General features: G+C 41.2%; 2 protein-coding genes across 4 annotated transcripts; one reads left to right on the top strand and one right to left on the bottom strand.

Moving 5' to 3' along the window:
• The first annotated feature begins 13,670 nt into the window (after positions 1-13,670).
• LOC132634230 (sm-like protein LSM7) lies at positions 13,671-14,586 on the top strand. 3 transcript variants are annotated; one of them, XM_060350517.1, is made up of 2 exons: positions 13,671-13,787; positions 13,939-14,586. In XM_060350517.1, exon 2 carries the CDS (start codon positions 13,951-13,953, stop codon positions 14,248-14,250), a length of 300 nt encoding a protein of 99 aa, XP_060206500.1. In that variant the 5' UTR covers positions 13,671-13,787; positions 13,939-13,950; the 3' UTR covers positions 14,251-14,586. The 3 variants fall into 3 exon arrangements, with proteins under 3 accessions (XP_060206500.1, XP_060206497.1, XP_060206499.1); XM_060350514.1 differs by having other exon boundaries at positions 13,677-13,782; XM_060350516.1 differs by having other exon boundaries at positions 13,683-13,837.
• A 458-nt stretch (positions 14,587-15,044) lies between these two features.
• LOC132632715 (ABC transporter G family member 23) lies at positions 15,045-17,725 on the bottom strand. Its single transcript, XM_060348766.1, has one exon. The coding sequence runs from the start codon at positions 17,505-17,507 to the stop codon at positions 15,525-15,527; it is 1,983 nt and encodes a 660-aa protein (XP_060204749.1). The 5' UTR covers positions 17,508-17,725; the 3' UTR covers positions 15,045-15,524.
• Between the last annotated feature and the right edge of the window lie 1,113 nt (positions 17,726-18,838).

Below are 18,838 nucleotides of genomic sequence, written 5' to 3'. Positions count from 1 at the left end.
TGTATATCTTAAGGAAAACGATATGAAATGTTTCTAGAACTATATGGTGATGATCATGATGGTTGTTGAATATGAAATTATTGATCTTAGTTGAAAGTTGGGTTGAATTGAAGATTATGTCAACTTGTGAGAAAAATGACTAGTTGAAGGATATTTGTGTTTTTAATCATCATTGTTGATATTGTTGTTGTCGTTTGGGTTGTTGTTGATGATTTATAGCCGAGTTGAATTCTCGGGGTGTCATATGTATAGGGGAAGTGCTGCCGAAATTTCGGTAGCCAAATATGCTTAAAGTTGAAATAATGGCATTAATAATTCACAATTGGTAAACTTGACCAATTGCAGTTTTTCGACGAAACGGGAAGTGAGTTTGGAAAGGCTTAAGGAGCGCGAAAGGTATGTAAAGCAACCCTAATTCTTCCCTTGGCATGCCCCTAGTGTGTTAGGGTCGGATCCGGGCCTCGAAGGACCTCTTGGCCCTCGGAATCCGCAAGACAAAATTTCAGTTTTTCCTTCAGTAGAATTGAACCATTTTGATACGCTTTTTCTGAAATTATGCAATTTTGCTCTAAATTATTCAGAAAGTCATAGAATGTTTGTATAACCTTATTAGGTGATACTATATGCTTAGAGGGCACAATTTGAGCCCGCCGCCTTGTTTGTCCCAAGGTGGGCCCGCTATTTACGGTTTTGCCCCTAATGTGTTAAAGCTTCCTTTTTAAGCGATTTTTGAAAGAAATGTTTTAATTACCCTACTAATCGCTTAACGAATATTATTTTAAATATTCTGTTAAATATTATAAATTATTTTGACACTCGGAATGACTTCGGGAAAGTTATACTTCTGTAATTTATTATGATATCCGAAATACATTTATTATGATTCCGTCCGACCCCATTGGATTTGTTTGTCTTTGATACGCTTCATCGAGTCTTTGAAAACATTTATTATATTTTTAAATTGCATTAGTCTCTCACTACTCCATTCGTGGATGTCCCAATGTTTCCCACACTGAGCCCGGACCAGGATATGTTGTCAAGCGTAATTCTCTGCATTGTTCGCCGCGTCCCGATGTGAGGGGGCAGGTATACGCGTACATGGGTCTGTGGAGTATGATGTGCCATGTCCGCCTATTCTGATCTGATCTGTATGGCCATTTTGATATGACATTATATGATACGGGGCCACGCCCCTTTTTCTGATTCCTCTGTATAGTGGCACCAGCGTCGGGAGGGTGGCCACATTCTGTCTGCCGAGTCCCGTGTCAGGGACCGGATATGATATGATATGACATATGTTTCTGTACGCATTCTGTCTGTTTTGGAAATATGCATTTGACACTCTGGATTCTGTACTCATTTTCTGTAACCATTATGATTTGACTTCTGTGATTCCGCTTTACATATTCAGTACATATTTCGTACTGACCCCCTTTCTTCGGGGGCTGCGTTTTCATGCCGCGCAGGTACTGACGACAGGTTCGCTGATCCACACGTTTAGGATCCTATTTCTGCTATTTGGGGCGCTCTCTTCTACAGAGCCCATCTTTTGGTACAGTCTGTCACTGCTATCTGGATATGTACTTTGTTCAGGGTATGACGGAGCCCTGTCCCGTCTTATGATTATGATATGTTTTGTAGAGGTCTGTGGATACATCTGTGTGGGTTCTGTACATATGTTTGGGATATTCTGTTCTGTAATGGCCTTATCGGCCTATGTGTGCCAAGTCTGCTTTTCTGCTAAATTCTGTAGCGACCACTAATATTATTATTATATTATTATTCTGTTAATATGCTAATTTGGGGTATCGGGTACGTATAGGTGCCCAGCTCGGGCACTGGTCGCGGCCCACGGGGTTGGGTCGTGACACTATGAGACTACTACAACTACGGAACCCTCTATTTTTGCTGAAGCTGCTGAGGTCGCTCCAGGTTCTCCAACTCCGGCTTCGAGGCCGGATGAGTTTGAGGACATTTTCTCGAGCACTCCTCCTGCAACCGGGGAAGCCGCGGGTTTTGGACATCTCCAGATCCCTCGAGCCACGAGGGCGGTTGGTCGGGCCACCGAGTCCGGTGCTAGGGATAGCTTGGTCCGAACCTTTCTGGCCCCAAGTATGGAGCCGAGGAGGACAAGGTCGGCTGTGATCACCGTTCCCGAGGATTGCAGTTTCTCTCTCGCCCGGTGGGCGTGGCGAGCTACCTGAGGCCCCTTATCACGGACTCGGATAAATGAAATATGAAAGAGGTCTCTTGGCAGTGCCTCATCAATGAGGGTATGCACACGGGCAATCGAGTAAGTTTTGTCAACTGTCCCTGCATGCTTTTCTTGAGAATTTTTGTCTCATTTTATGAAAAGTGTTTGAATTGCTTCTTTTTGCAGAGTGTGGTGCTTGTTAACGAAGCCTTCGTCAGTGCCCAGCAAGAGGTGGACGATCTCAAGGGCCAAATGGATGCCCAAGGCCGGGAAACAGAGAAATATCTGCACCTTTTTCGGGAGAAGGAGGAGGAGCTGAACCGAGCAGTTGCTCTTTCCAACCTCCGACCCGAGCTCGATGCAACAAAGGCTGAAAACCGTCGATTGAAGGGTGATCTGGCCGAGATGGTTGAATACAAGCGGACAAGATCGACCTTAGCCGAGATAACGCTCAATTTTCCTTGAGGCTTGATGAGCTCGAAACCACCCTTTCTCAACTCCGGGGGGAGCTGGATTCGGTGAAGTCTGATGCTGCGAGCTTGGCCGAGAGGAACCGACTGCTCGAATCTGAGAGTGCCCGGTACAAAGAGCGCATGAGGGTGTTCGAGGAGAAGGCGGAGAAGAGGGCCCAGATATGTGATGATCTGAAAACCGAGCTTAAGAAGACGGTCGATGCTAATGACATCCTCAAGGCCGAGCTCGAGTCGGCCATCCATATGCAAGATGTCCTCGGAGAGGCTCGGGATGTTCTGGCGGAAAAGTTAGCCCAGGCCGAGGCTGATTTGGAGGAGGCTCTGAAGAGCGTGTTGGCCGCCGAGGCTCATGCCACTATCGCTGCCGAGTACGAAAAATGGAAGTCTCGGAGGATCACTCTTGAGCAAGCCGAGCATGGCTTTACGGATCTTCCGGCCTTTATTATCGAGGCTAAAAGAGTCGAGGAAGAGGCTAAGGGTGCCCTCGGGGATGACTCCGACGACTCTGAGCGGGCAGTGTCCGAACACTCCGGCTCCAACCATTCCGGATAGGCTAGGGCCTGTACTTAGCCTTTTTATTTTTTGCCTTCGTAGTGGGCTCCGATGTAAAATCCTTTGTATAAATAGAACATGCATTTTCCTTGATTCTTTTCTTCGAATGAATGTTTGTTATGATTTCTGCCCGAATTGTCGGTTCGTTTTTTAGGAGTCACTATTTCTAACTGTGCCTATTTATCGACTTTTCTCCTCCTCTGGTATATGTCGTCCGGGAATTTTATGGAGTGTTTGCCCATGGGACTTATCTTACGCTTTTGTGAATTTGGACGTCTCCGAATCACGACGGGCGTTGTTAGGGCCGGTATTTTCGGCTATTTTTAGGGCCGGTATATTTCGGACACCTGAGTCTCAGCCTTAGCCGGATTTTGATGTAAAAGTCCCCATTTGTGGAGTTAACAATTTTGGCTCGGTTCGCTATGACCTTGTTGCCTTTGTCGAATTTTGACCGTAGTGCCCGGTACAGGGAGTATCAATGAAATAGTGCCGAAATACGGCGGTTATCACCGGGGTGAACTGTTTTAACAGGAAGACATCCGAGATATCTTTTATCCAAACTTTCGATAATTTTTGCATTGCAAGTGTTTATGTACATGAGAATGAATTTTTCCCTTCCGCTTTTGCCGTAGCAAATACTAAATGGACATGATTCATTCTGATCGTTTGGTCCTTACATCGGAACCTAATGCAGAAGATCCGGTTCTTGGTTTTGCCGTAGCAAATGTTATGTGGACACGATTCGTTTTGATCGTTTGGTCCTTACATCGGAACCTAATATTGAAGGTCCAATTTTATTTTGTTGAGGGCGGCCTCCGGTTTCAGCTAACCGGGGTAAACTTTGGAGTGGGTGTGATAGTCCCCTAGCTCTTATTCGAGCTGCAAGATCGGGTGAGTGTTATTAAGTCCCCACTCGTTGGGTGTGACCCCGAGTTTTCGGGCGTCTGTCTTCGTAACACGTTGTACTTGTTGCCTCATTAAAAACCTTGTCGGAAAACCCATTTTGGGACAAAACCGCACTAAGAAAAAGAGTGCAACACGTGTTTTCAGGCCTAAATTCTAACTTTATCCGGCTCTCGATTTTTCTGCAAAAAGTGAAAGGTTGAAAACATGGGGAGTTCATACCTTAGCAGTAGTATCTTTTCAGATGAGCCACGTTCCAATTGTTGCGCAACCGTTGCCCGTCCATGGACTCCAACTGATACGATCCTTTGCCCGTTATCCCGGTTATCTTATACGGACCTTCCCAGTTCGGACCCAGTTTTCCTTCATTGGGATTCTTGGTGTTCAAGGTAACTTTTCGAAGTACCAAGTCCCCAACTTGGAAATGCCGAAAATTGACTCTTCAGTTGTAGTACCTTTCCATTCTCTGCTTCTGGGCTGCAATACGGACTAACGCATTTTCGCGAAGCTCATCCGTGAGGTCGATTTTTACGGCCATGGCCTCCTCGTTTGACTCCCCGGTAGTATAGCTGAACCGGAGAGTGGGTTCACCAACTTCTACGGGAATAAGGGCTTCAGCCCCGTAGACCAACGAGAAAAGAGTTTCTCCCGTACTTGATTTTGATGTGGTTCTGTATGCCCACAACACCTCCGGTAATATTTCCCTCCAGTGATGCTTTGACGCTTTAAGTTTTTTCCTCAGATTTTGGATTATTGTCTTGTTCGTGGATTCCGCCTGTCCGTTTGCACACGGGTGATACGGGGTTGATACAATTTTCTTGATCTTCAATCCCTCGAGAAAATCATTGACTTTGCCACCCACGAACTGGGGTCCGTTATCACAGGTTATCTCAGCAGGGACGCCGAAGCGACAGATGATGTGGTCCCATATGAAGTCAATGACTTCCTTCTCTCTGATCTTTTCAAAGGCCTGCGCTTCAACCCACTTAGAGAAATAATCAGTCATAAACAGAATGAAACGGGCTTTACCTGGTGCCCATGGTAATGTACCGACAATGTCCATTCCCCACTTCATGAAAGGCCAAGGTGACACCACCGAATGCAGCAAATCCCCGAGCTGGTGAATCATCAGAGCATGTCTTTGACACCCGTCACATTTCCGGACGAAATTTTTCGAGTCTTCGTCCATCTGATTCCAGTAATAACCGACCCTGATGATCTTTCGGACCAGAGCTTCAGCACCGGAGTGGTTGCCACAGGTTCCTTCGTGTACCTCTCTCAACACATACTCCGTCTCTCTGGGAGCCAAACACCTAGCCAGGGGGCCGAAGAAAGATCGTCGATACAATTGGCTGTCTACCAAGCAGAAACGCGCAGCTTTGGTCTTTAATGACCGTGATTCTTTTGGGTCATTCGGGAGCTTTGCATCACGCAAGTAGTCGATGTACTTGTTGCGCCAATCCCAAGTTAAACCCATTGTGTTTATTTCGGCATGTCCGTTTTCTATTGCCGTGTTCAACAAGTGCATCGTATTCCCGGGGTTGATTTCTTCCCCTTCGACCGAGGATACCAAATTTGCCAATGCATCGGCTTCGCTGTTCTGCTCCCTCGGTATATGCTGCGTGGTCCATTCTTTAAACCGATGTAGTATCACTTGGATTTTTTCAAGATACCTTTGTATCCGTTCGTCCTTGACCTCGAAGATGTCGTTCACCTGGTTTACGACCAAGAGCGAATCACACTTTGCCTCGATTATTTCGGCCCCCATACTTCGGGCCAATTCCAAACCTGCAATCATTACCTCATACTCGGCTTCATTGTTAGTCAATTTAGCAGTTCTAATAGACTGTCGAACGGCGTCCCCGGCCGGGGTTCTAAGGACGATTCCTATCCCGAAACCTTTGAGGTTCGAGGCTCCGTCCGTATGTAGCGACCAAATACCCGAGGCTTTCCCCGAGGTTAGCAGAAGCTCTTTCTCAACCTCGGGGACCATAGCCGGGGTGAAATCTGCTACAAAATCGGCCAAGATCTGGGACTTGATGGTCGTTCGAGGTTTGTACTCGATATCATATCCACTAATTTCGACGGCCCACTTAGTTAGTCTACCCGATAATTCTGGTTTATGCATGATGTTTTTCAGGGGGTAAGTAGTTACTACACAAATTGGATGGCATTGAAAGTGGGGCTTGAGCTTTCTAGAAGCACTTACTAGAGCCAATGCTAATTTTTCCAAGTGGGGATAACGGGTCTCCGCATCCCCCAAAGTTCTACTTTCGTAATAGATAGGGAATTGCGTACCTGATTCTTCTCGGACCAGAACGCCACTTACCGCCACCTCGGAGACAGCAAGGTAGAGAAAAAACGGCTTATCCGCCTTTGGTGTGTGCAACAGCGGGGGGCTAGACAAGTATCTCTTCAATTCTTGTAAAGCTCTTTGGCACTCCGGTGTCCAAACGAAGTCGTTCTTCTCCTTAGTAAGGAGAAGAAACGATGACTCTTGTCCGAGGACCTCGATATGAAACGACTCAACGCCGCTATCCTTCCGGTGAGCCTCTGTACTCCTTTAACGTTATTCACCACCTCGATATCCTCGATGACCTTGATCTTGTCCGGGTTGACACCATGAAACCCAGAAATTTGCCGGACCTTACCCCGAAGGCATATTTTTCCGGGTTGAGCTTCATGTTATACTTGCGGAGCACGTCGAAGGTTTCCTGCAAATGTTTTAAATGGTCCTCTGTTTCCAGGGACTTGACCACCATGTCGTCAATATAAACTTCTATTGTTTTCCCGATTTGTTCTTCGAACATCTTATTAACTAGGCGTTGGTAAGTTGCACCGGCATTTTTTAGTCCAAAAGGCATGACATTATAACAGTAAGTCTCATATCGGGTGATGAAGGATGTTTTCTCTTGATCCTCCGGGTGCATCCGAATCTGGTTATACCCGGAGTAGGCATCGAGAAAACTTAACATCTCTTGCCCGGCCGTCGCATCGATCATTCTATCGATGTGAGACAACGGGAATGAATCCTTCGGGCATGCTTTATTTAAATCCTTGTAATCAACACACATTCAAAATTTATTACCTTTCTTGGGCACCACTACCACGTTAGCTAGCCAGTCCGGGTACTTTACCTCCCGGATAGAACCTATTTTTAAAAGCTTTGTTACCTCGTCTTTAACGAAGGCGTGTTTTGCTTCCGCCATGGGCCTTCTCTTCTGCTTCACCGGGGGAAACTTCCCGTCTAAGCTGAGCTTGTGAGTTGCTACTTCCGGTGATATACCTGTCATATATATATGGGACAATGCGAAGCAATCTGCGTTAACTCGAAGAAATTCAATTAACTTGTTCCTGAGCTCCGGGGTTAACCCCGTGTCCAGGTATACCTTTCTGTCCGGTAGGGATTCGAACAAGATGATCTGCTCCAGCTCCTCTACTGTCGACTTGGTTGCATCCGAGTCATCCGGCATGACGAATGATCTGGGTACATCAAAATCGTCCTCTTCATACCCCGGGTCCAAACCCGTGTGTTTTGATTGCTATTTGGTGTTCGTTCCTCCGGTTAGATCCGCTTCCTCGTGAACCAATTTTTTGGGGTTAGCTTCCTCGACCGCGAACATCTCCCTTGTAGCGGGTTGTTTACCTTGGATTGTTTTTATCCCTTCCGGGGTTGGGAATTTTAGCAGCTGATGCAATGTTGAGGGCACGACCCTCATGCTATGTATCCAAAGTCTACCCAACAATGCATTATACTTCATGTCTCTTTCGAATACATAGAACACCGTTTCCTGGATAGTGCCATCGATGTTCACTGGCAACGAGATCTCCCCCTTTGTGGTTTCGCTCGCCATGTTGAACCCGCTGAGTACTCGGGCTACCGGTACGATCTGATTGAGCAGCCCTAGCTGCTCGACCACTCTCCACCGGATGATGTTGGCTGAGCTACCTGGGTCAATCAAAATACGTTTAACCTGAGTTTTAAAGATAAGTACAGAAATTACCAATGCATCATTGTGCGGTTGAATGATGCCTTCTGCATTCTCGTTGCTGAAAGAGATGGAACCCTCGGGTAAATAATCCCGGCTGCGCTTTTCGCGAACAACATAAACCTTAGCCCGTTTCATCACCGGCTCTCGAGGGGCATCGGTGCCCCCAACTATCATGTTGATTACATGCTGGGGTTCTACTGGCTCGGCCCTTCGATGAGCCTCCCTTTCCTTGTACTGATTTTTGGCTCGTTCACTCAGCAATTCTCGGAGATGACCATTATTCAGTAACCGGGCTACCTCCTCTCTTAGCTGGCGACAATCCTCGGTTCTGTGACCATGGGTTCCATGGTATTCACACACCATACTCGGGTCCCGTTGGCCCGGATCCGACCTTAGAGATCTTGGCCATCTTACATCCGGGACACGGCCAATGGCCGAGACGAGGCCCGAGGTACTGATGTTGAAGTTGTACTCCAATATCTTTGGTAAATCCTTGTTGCCGGCAGAGCTTCCGGCATCGCTCTTGAATGAGAGACCCCGACTGTTCGACGGGCACTCGACCCGTTTATTACCCCGACCGGAGAAATGGCTTGGGCTAACCCTTGATTTCTCCGACCTAAAGCTTGGCTTCTCCGAATGGGAGTATGGCCGATACCTTTCCCTCGACGATTCGGCCTTCATTTCGTAACCTTTCCTTGGTCTCTCAAAACTTTTATTCACATTTATCGGCCCCGAGGGGAGTTCGAATTGATCATCCTCCACTCGAATCTTCGACTCGTATCGGTTATGGACATCATCCCATGTCATAGCCTCGTACTCTAGCAAGCTTTCCTTTAATTTGAATGAAGCCGTTGAGCTCTGAACATTGAGCCCCTTTGTGAAAGCTTGTGCAGCCCATTCTTCTGGAACCGGGGGGAGTTCCATCCGTTCCCTTTAGAATCGGTTGACGAATTCACGCAGTATCTCGTCGTCTCTTTGGGCTATACGGAAAATATCGGCCTTACGGGCCTGCACCTTTTTGGCACCGACGTGAGCTTTGATGAAGGCATCGGCGAGCATTTCGAAAGAGGTGATCGAATGCTCGGGCAGATGGTCGTACCATGTTAATGCTCCTTTTGACAGAGTTTCCCCGAACTTTTCCAACAATACCGATTCAATTTCGTCGTCCTTTATATCATTGCCTTTTATAGCGCATGTGTATGAGGTCACGTGTTCGTGTGGGTCCGTTGTGCCATCATATTTCTGGATATCCGACATCTTGAACCTCTTCGGGATTAGTTTTGGAGCTGCACTCGGAGGAAAAGGCCTTTGGATGTACCTCTTCGAATCCGACCCTTTCAGTAAAGGCGGAGCCCCCAGGATTTGGTCTACCCGAGAGTTGTATGTTTCCACCCTCTTCTCAGTTGAGTCTACCCGTTTTGCCAACGTTTCGAGCATTCTCAGAACCTCGGTGGAGGACCCAGCTCCGGACCCATCGCTCTCAACCATCCGTGCCTCATCTCTTCTGGGTTCAGCAACATCCTCTGCCTCCTCTGAGGTCGTTTTATCCCTTCCGTTTTTCAACCGGGCTATTGCGATTCCCTGTTCGGCAATCGCCGCTCTCTGTTCCTGCAACATTTCAAAGATTAAACGTAAGTCAACATTATCATTCGGGGTATCCGGTTCTTTCCGGCCCTGAGTCCGGGACAAAGTAATCGAATTGTGTGTATTTAAAGGGTCGGTAGCCGGTTGGGCGGCATTCTCCTGGTCCGCGGTGTTTTGGTGGTTGAGGCCCTCCGTCGATTTAACGGGGTTAGGATCAGCGGGGTTTGGTAGTCCTCGTGGACCGCTGCCTTCGTTTTCGGCCACGATCTCGTTGTTGTTGACGTGACCAGATTGCCCACTGTCAGCCATTTAGTCCGTTTTTTCTGTGACGAACAGAAGATGTTTTCGATTTTGATGGGTAAGGTAGAGATCAAGATAAAAGACCACTATTATCCTAGCCCCACGGTGGGCGCCAAACTGTTTACCCCGAATTTGGATAATCAATTAAATTTGTGAGTGAGGTATAGGATATGTGGTTATGCCTTGAATTTAGTTGATAGAGAAGAGAAATATATGAATATACTATGAAGAAGCAATCGATAATCGGTGGTTTGCTATAGATTTGTGTATTTGTTAATATGTGAGTGTTGCTTGATTGAATAAATTTAAGAGATGAACGCAAAAGTGGACCGAAATCAGATATTTGAGAGAGAGTTTATATAATTTTTGCTATTACAAGAGTTCTTGATATGAGGGAGCCAACCCCTTAAAAGTGGGCAAAGGCCCTTATTTATAGTGTTGCCTCATATGCTCCATACAATAAGAGAAAACTAAAAATAAAAAAAAACTCTAACTTGGATTAGGTTGCCCGTACGGTCTGACACCCGTACGATTGGCAGTTGAGCATGGCAGGACGTTATCGACGCGTGGCAATCGCGCAACGGATCTCCCGAACCAACGACAACGAATAAATGGACTAACGGTTACGACCAAATGGACCAACGGCAACGACCAACTCGTCCATGAAGAAACCAGGTCAAATGATGCCCTTCCTTGGCTCCGGTCCAAGCTTTCCTCCAGTTCAGAATGAAAGTCCTCGTGCATGTTCTTGTCCCCTTCTTCTTTCGGTTCCTGGTCCCACCGGTTTAACGGGTATCCGATTTTTACCGTATACAAAGATAAGCTTGATTAAGATAGTATAATATAGAGTATATATATGCTAAAACAAGAAACTCCACATTTTACTCTTCCGGTTTTTCAAGAATGACATTGTTTAAATAAAACTTATTGAGTAAATAGATTAATCTTCTAAATATCATATTCTTACTTTCTCTGCTAGTTTCTGCCTTTATCTTGCGTGAGTGTTCTTTTATTACCAATTTCGTAGAGAACATTAAAGACGATCTCTACAATCTACCTGTACGTCTTATCATCCAAAAACCTTTTCTTTTTTGGTCTTTATCATCCAAAAACCTGAAAATGAATTTGTTGGTCGACACTTAACGTATGTATTTGTAAATATTGACATTAATCATAAAGGGAAACGTGCAAAAAGAAATATGTACATAGATTCCCAACTACCTGTTGAACATAAATATTTTTAAGGCATTGTTTGTCCCCAAAGGCCACAACATTATCGTACTTAATGAGTATCTCAGGTTGAAAAGGTTACCGGAATTGAAAGTATGAATTATTGATGGACAAAGACCTACCATTATTGAATGAGAATAAGAAAGTGTCTTTTCTTTAGTCATTTCGTATTTGTAATTTATTGGTCTAATTAATTTGAATTCGCATTGGATAGCCCATTAATTAAGAGGATAAAGCATTCTTATTATAAAAAAATAAATAAATCACTTTTAGCGTTTGAACTCGAAATCTCTGATTGGATGTCGAGATATCACAAGCTAACCACCACACCTCGACACTTCTTACGACATGTGTCGCATCCCGTCATTTTCCCTTTAAGCCATAAATCAATTATTAAAATATATATTTTTAATCATGCATATAGATTTATATAATATTTATTCTAATATAATTTTTTATTTGATTTAATAAAGATTTGCATTAAATAGATTATTGGTTTGTGTGTGTCTCTTTATTTATATTGCTGTTGATTTAATGTGTAGAGTTGCTTAGCTTATACATAAAAATTTAAATCATCAGTTCTGGTAAGTTATATATAAAGTTTGAGCTCACATCTAGATGGAGGTTGGACACCATCAGTAGGATCAAAAAACAAGATTAATGTAATTTATCTTGATTATGAAAGTGGTTTAATTCCCAACTTCTTGAGCTAGTAAATTATGAATATCTTGAACATGACAATAGAGATAAATGTTTTTATACTAAATATATAATTAAAATAGATTCTCTAGTTCGATTCATTGAATGTATTTGTACTTTCAAACTTGATACAATATTATGATTTATGAACATTGTAATATTGTTTATTGAATTAATTTATTACTACCAGGTAGATTCTTTATGTATCAATATGCCTAACAAAATTGGATTATGACCATAATCAATTTGTGACATAATAAGTAGTTGATAGAATTCATAGAGATTGACGATATTTCTTTATGAAAACTTATAAATTTTGGTATGTAAACCTAACATGTTGTAGGTGGATTTGTATCTGACATAAGTTAAAGGAGAAGTGTAAAGGAATTTATTTAATTAGTAAATTGATTAGTACGCCCGTTTGGTCATGAAATTTTTTCACTTTTTTTTGAAAAATTATTTCACTTTATTTGAAAATTAGCTTTTGGCCAAGAAAATTTCAAATACAATTTCATTTGGAAAACAACCAAAACCTTGTTTTCACTTTTTTCACTTTTAATACATTCAAACAACCAAATATTCCTTGCAAAAACTATAACCAAACACAACTCCAACTCCAAAATTTCAAATAAAATGAAAAATATTTGATTTTCATGGCGAAACCCCTACTTAATATATGGAGTTAAATAAATATTTAAGGTTGAAGTCAAAATCTATTGAGGAGTGCAATTACAACGAGTACGGCTATAAAAGTCTAGACAAAACAATGCACGTAACTTCTTAATTCTCTGTTTCCACCATCCTTTCCAAATATAGAACTGCAATATTTCAACAGGAAGCAAGTCATAAACTCTTAGGAACTTGGCTTTCAAAGAGCTGAAGCGGCTAAATCCACATGAAGTAGTAAACATGCATAGAGTTTTTGGGTTATGCCCGAGTTAACTTAGGACTAGACGTTGTTATTTGATTGGAAAGAAATATAAAACCTAATTCGTCTTGGAAAGCAAATACAAATTACTAGTATACACACACACATATATATTTGGGTCTCTCCAACTGGAAAGAGAAGTTCTTGGAAAATTGTTTGTCCATACAAGCTTGAGTTTGACGATTTCCTAGGCCACATAATAATAATAAAAAAAAACTTATTTTTGTGAGTGTTTTCACGCTTAAGAGGTAAGCACCGATTTGTATTAAATTAATATTTACTTTTTTATATATATTATTTATTACGTGCAAAAGATTATTGTGATCATACCAACATCATTTCTTTCATCACCAAAAAACTTGCTTAATATTTATTCGTTTATTAAAGTTTGTTTTAGTACAATGAATGAAGCGGCAATGTCGCTTATGAATATGGTCTTTGCGTCTTGTCTTAGGGATCTCAAGTGATCTTCTTGGTCCTTTCACTGCCAATTGCCATAAAATTCAATTAGGGCACTTGAATCCTAGCAGAATTTTCACAAATATTTATAGTATTTCCTAGCGTTAGGTAATGGACAAAGGTTTTTAAAATATTCATTGTTCTTATAATATTAAAGTTTGTGTTTTATTAATGAAAAAGATGAATAAGACAACCTTCAAGTGTTCGACAAAAAAACGGAGAGAGAATATACCTACATGTGGCTGTTATAATTCTTAGACCATTCAATATGAAGGGCCCCAATTTTATTTTATTTTTGACATAATAAGGCCGGGCATCCTTTTATTTTTTTTCTTTTATTAATATTTGTTGTTGCATTTATTTTGTATCTTGTTATTCGCTGCCCCTTTTGTTACAATCATGTGTCAAATCTTTTCTTTTGAGCTGAGAGTCTATCGAAAACAATCTCCCCGCCTCACAAAGATAGGAGTAAGGTTTGCATATATCTTACCCTCCCCAGACCCCACTCGTGAGATTACACTGAGTATGTTGTTGTTGTAATAAGAGTCGGGCATATGTTGCTCCATATTTAGGTAATTTTGTTTATAACTATTTTACTGAATGAATTGCTTGTTTATTTCTTAGGTCTACAGAAGAATGTCTGGCAGAAAAGAATCAGCTTTAGATTTGTCAAAATTTATTGACAAGGCTGTGGAAGTCAAGCTTACTGGTGGAAGACAAGTGGTAGGAACACTAAAAGGCTATGATCAGCTGTTAAATGTTGTGTTGGATGAAGCCATAGAGCACCTTAGAGATTCCGATGATCCCCTGAGGAGTACCGATGAGACACGACGTCTTGGCTTAATAGTGTGCAAGGGTAGTGCAGTAATGCTTGTGGCTCCAGAAGATGGTACAGATGAGATATCCAATCCTTTTGTCCAGCCAAATGGGGCATAGAGGTATCAGCCTTATTATTTCGAATTTAGCAACTATAATTTTGTAAACAGTCTGCACTTGGATTAATCTGTTTCAGAGGCGGAGCCACAATTTTTTGTTTGTAGGTTCTGGACCACAAGTCTTTTTGCTTACTCAGTTTTGAACTTTTCATCCGTTGTCATTCAGAGCTATAGTGTTCAATTTCTATCTGAGGCTACTTAGGATGGTCTTTTTAGTGGAAATTGGAGATAACTTGATATTACATGGAATCACATATGTAATTTCTCCGTTTTGCATCATTGATTCATTCATTGTTGATATTGAAAAAATAATTAACAAAGTATGTTCATCGTCTAAGCTCTTTTATACTTTTAAGTCTTAGCACTGGTAGGTTGGATCACCAACCCAAGTTATCCCTATTTTTATACAACTTAGTTTGCCCAAAAAATGCGGAATCAACACATAAAAGTTTGATGAACAAAAGTTTCTTGAACATTTCTATCACGGCCTCATCAATATTGGTGAGAAATAGGTAGGCTGGGCCCAAGTTAGACTCTGCTTGTATATCTCTTGGCAAATCATGTATGGATTGGGCTTGCTTTAGACTGCACTCGGTTTAATAAGATATCTCACTGATGTTGTCCAACCCATTTGTAGTTGCTTGTCGTGTTTGTCAGTCATGTAAAAACCAAATAGGAAACATGTGATCTAAAAAGAATGATATCATACTTCATCTGTTCTATTTTATGCGATAGTGTTTCACTAGATACACAATTTAAGATATTAATGACTTATGTAATATATATCAGTAATGATGGAAGAGACGATTAATGTTAAAGTGTAAATAATTTAACGAATTCAAATTCTTGAAAATACGAAAATAGAATGGTGTCAAATATTTCGAAACATCTCAAAAGGGTAAAATAGTCATATAAATTAGAACAAAAGGAGTATAAAACAAAAAAAAAAAACAAGATTCATAAAGATTTTAGGCTAAGAGTACATGACGACAAGATTAAAAGGAAGTGAACTACAAAAGAATCACACGTCAAAAGATTTCTCCAATTTCACTCCAATAAGCTAATCTATTGCTATGTTTCTCGGACTTTTCAAAAATGTTGCCACATATGTGTTGAATCTGTAAAAAATGCACTATTTTGGAGGATCTGGCACACACACGATGACATTTATGAATAGTTTGAGCAACATAGATCTATTGTGCGTATAAACATGAGATACTTGGTCTTCAATCTTCAACAATGTGTTTTTTCTGATCTCCAACATGTTAGAATCTTTCAAATTGTTGTCTTTGACACTTTTCTTGCAAGAATAATCCAACAAATCACCCTATAAAACACAAAGAAGGCGAGCATAATTCCAACATTCATCCACCTAGTATCCTTGTCAAGTCCTCTGTTCTTCAATACATCATATCCTGTAAGCAAACATTCTGAGTGATTTTCATTCCAAGAGAAACATTTGTTTCTCAAGCTCCAGTATTCATTTGTGAGCAAAGCATCCAACGGGTACCTATATAACGAGACATAGTACATGAAAAGCCAATACTTTGGTATGCATTGCTTTGGAATAAAATAGCCTGAGAATAGAAAGAAAGCCCCAAGAACAGTGCAAATCAGTGAATTCCCTGAAATAAAATCAGGGGAAATTGCACTCAGAAACAGAACCAAAGAGCTAGCCATCAACACGATCACCCAAACCACGAAAGTGAAGAACACGAATGCTGCAATCGAAGGATTCAGCCCGACTATCCAGTAAACCGGGACAGCAAAAAGAATTGCCACTGCAAAGAGAAATGGGAGAAAGACTATGGTGTTTGCGATCATGTAAGAAGAGGTTTTATACGCTCCTCTTGAGGCTTCTTTCATGATCACACGCCTTTCTTGAAGATAAATTGGAAGTGCTTCAACTGTGGAAGAAAGAAGAAAACTAAGGCTAAACGCAAAAAGGCCTAATCTTTCTGTAACTGCACCTTCATCATGCCTCATTTTTATATACACACTCCCTAGTCCAAATCCTCCCACTAGAGCTTGCATCGTTCTTGCCAAGAAAAGCTGTTTTGTCCTGTAAATAATCTTCCAGAATCTTGAACATAACACTGCTATTTCGAATAAACTTGAGCAACGTGGATTCGAAATTGTACCAGGTTTTGCTTGATCGATAGCTTGTTTATTAGCTTCATCTTGAATTATAGCCTCTTCCCATCTCAAATAGGAACATGACTGATAATTGGGACGTGTTTCCTGGTTTTCCAACACGGATATAATTTCCATGGCGAATTCAAGAGGGTTGAGCTGAATAGGTATTTCATATCCCATCCTGGTTATATTTTCCTCTAATGATTCAAGAGAACCATAATGAACAACTGATCCATGAGAAAGGATCAAGAGATTAGAAATGTACTGAAGAATTCTATAGCTAGGCTGATGGATAGATAAAATTATGGTTCTTTGTTTTGCTTTTGCCATGGATGAGAGCAATTCCATTACTTGAAGTGCTGAACTACTATCTAGTCCTGAAGTTGGCTCATCTAGGAGTAATATAGGAGGATCATGAATCATGTCAACTCCAATTGACACCCTTTTTCTTTCACCACCTGAAATTCCTCTGTTCTCTTCATCTCCAACAAAGTTGTCAGCTACATGATCAAGGCCAAGTTCTTGCATCAAGTTTTCAACTCTTTCTTCTCTCTCTTTTGGACTCATCCCTCTTAGCCTAAACTTGGCACTGAACATTAATGTTTCCTTCACTGTTAATAGAGGAAGCAAGTTGTCCTCTTGAGCAACATAACCACATATGTTTCTCAATTGTGCAGGACTAGTAATTGCATGGTCGTTTAGATAAATACTCTTTGGATCAAACTCTTTGTTACTTACCCTGCCTGATATCACACGTAGCAACGTTGACTTGCCCGTGCCACTTGGTCCAACGATTGCTAAAATCTCCGAACATCCAGCCACAAAAGAGACTGATTTGAGTATGCTTATTTTTGGCTTAGTACTCTTCTTCAGTAAGGAAGAAAAGGGCGATGAATTCAGGGAAATGGTATAGGAGAGATTTCGAATTCTTAGTTCATAAGTTTTATTTGAAGATGGTCGTGGTGGTGGTGGTGGTGATGATGAATTAAAGGAAGAAGAATTAGAATGAGTTCTAGTGGATTCTTTGGCTGGTGAACATGAAGTTGAAGTTGAGAAAAGTACCATTGAGTCATCTTCAGGGCTGCCAGGACTTGGATGGTAAGTAGTACATGGGGAAGCCATTTTTTTTTTTTTTGGGAGTTGAGAATTGATCTAGCAGAAAATTAAGCAAGGAAATGGAAGGATTTCAAGTATAGATATTGGTTTGTTTGTACTTGTGGAAAAAGAAGTTGAACAAACTAGGTTGATTGTTGTTTATAGTTTCCTTATGCTGGTGAAAATACGTAATGTAATATAGGCAGCGTTTGGCCATCTATACATTTTGACTAATGTTTGCTGCGGTAATATCTTATAGTTATCCCTCCAAAAAAATTTAAAAAATAAATGACAAGTCACAATAGGCTACATACACACACGATACTCAAAATTATCAAATACGATGATGTATACAACAACTTGTTAGCCATCCATCAATATAGGGTGCCGGAAAAGTTGAGGAATATTAAAAAGAAGAACAAAAGATAAATAATCGCCTCAAAACTTGATGACCCTTCAAATTTTATTTGATTTCTGATTTCTTTCACTCAAAGAGAAATGAATTTCGACCTTGTTCAGAGTTGTCAAGCTAGTAAAGTGCTAGTTAAGGACATTCACTCATATTCTTTTAGTAATTCTACTACAAATGTGCAGTTATGTTGGCTCCTCTGGCAAACAAAATTGTTTTACAACTATAAAACATTTCATTGATTTGATTTTATAACACTCAAATATATCAAATCCATTAATGAGTATGGGTTGCCTAACGCCTCCAATAGTAATGGTCATTTGCACTTTTGTCCCTATTTTGTGCTGGTCTTTAATTTTTGTCCTCAAGACAAACAACTTTTTCGGGCGACATAAGTTTATATTTCGCATCATAATATGTCATAAGTTATGCCGGATCCCTTAATGAATGTATGCCCCTGCTAGGCATAATTTCGATTTTGAAGGATAAAAATTAAAGACCAGTTCATTTGAAGGACAAAAATTAAAGACCAGACCCATTTAAAGGATAAACCATGCATTTTTTAACCTATTCCCAATCTATAATCTAGTCTTGTTTCGTTTGCGCTTTACTGATTGTCAAATTATTGTCGGGTCAATTGTCACGGCCACAATTGCCAGGTTCATTGGATTGGGCTTATTTTAGTTTGGTATCCGAATTGGTTTAGTCTCTAATGAATTGTGGAAGCTCCTGCCCTTTGAATTTGATATACTAAAATATCATAAATGATCACATTTTAAAATTTAGCAACACGTCGCACCACGAAAACAAAACTAAATTTTAATAAAGTTCCCAACTGAGTGACCTGTGAAGAAGGGAAAAAAAGATTCCTAGAAGCCATAATTCTCTTTTTTCAAACAATTCAAGCGAATGGGTGGAGAAGGATCCTATGAATTTAACAATATATTAC

This window comes from Lycium barbarum, chromosome 3 (genome assembly GCF_019175385.1).
Source record: "Lycium barbarum isolate Lr01 chromosome 3, ASM1917538v2, whole genome shotgun sequence".
Classification (NCBI taxonomy): Eukaryota; Viridiplantae; Streptophyta; class Magnoliopsida; order Solanales; family Solanaceae; genus Lycium; species Lycium barbarum.
The sequence above is the reverse complement of the archived record's forward strand: the minus strand, read 5'-3'. Positions and strand labels throughout refer to the sequence as shown.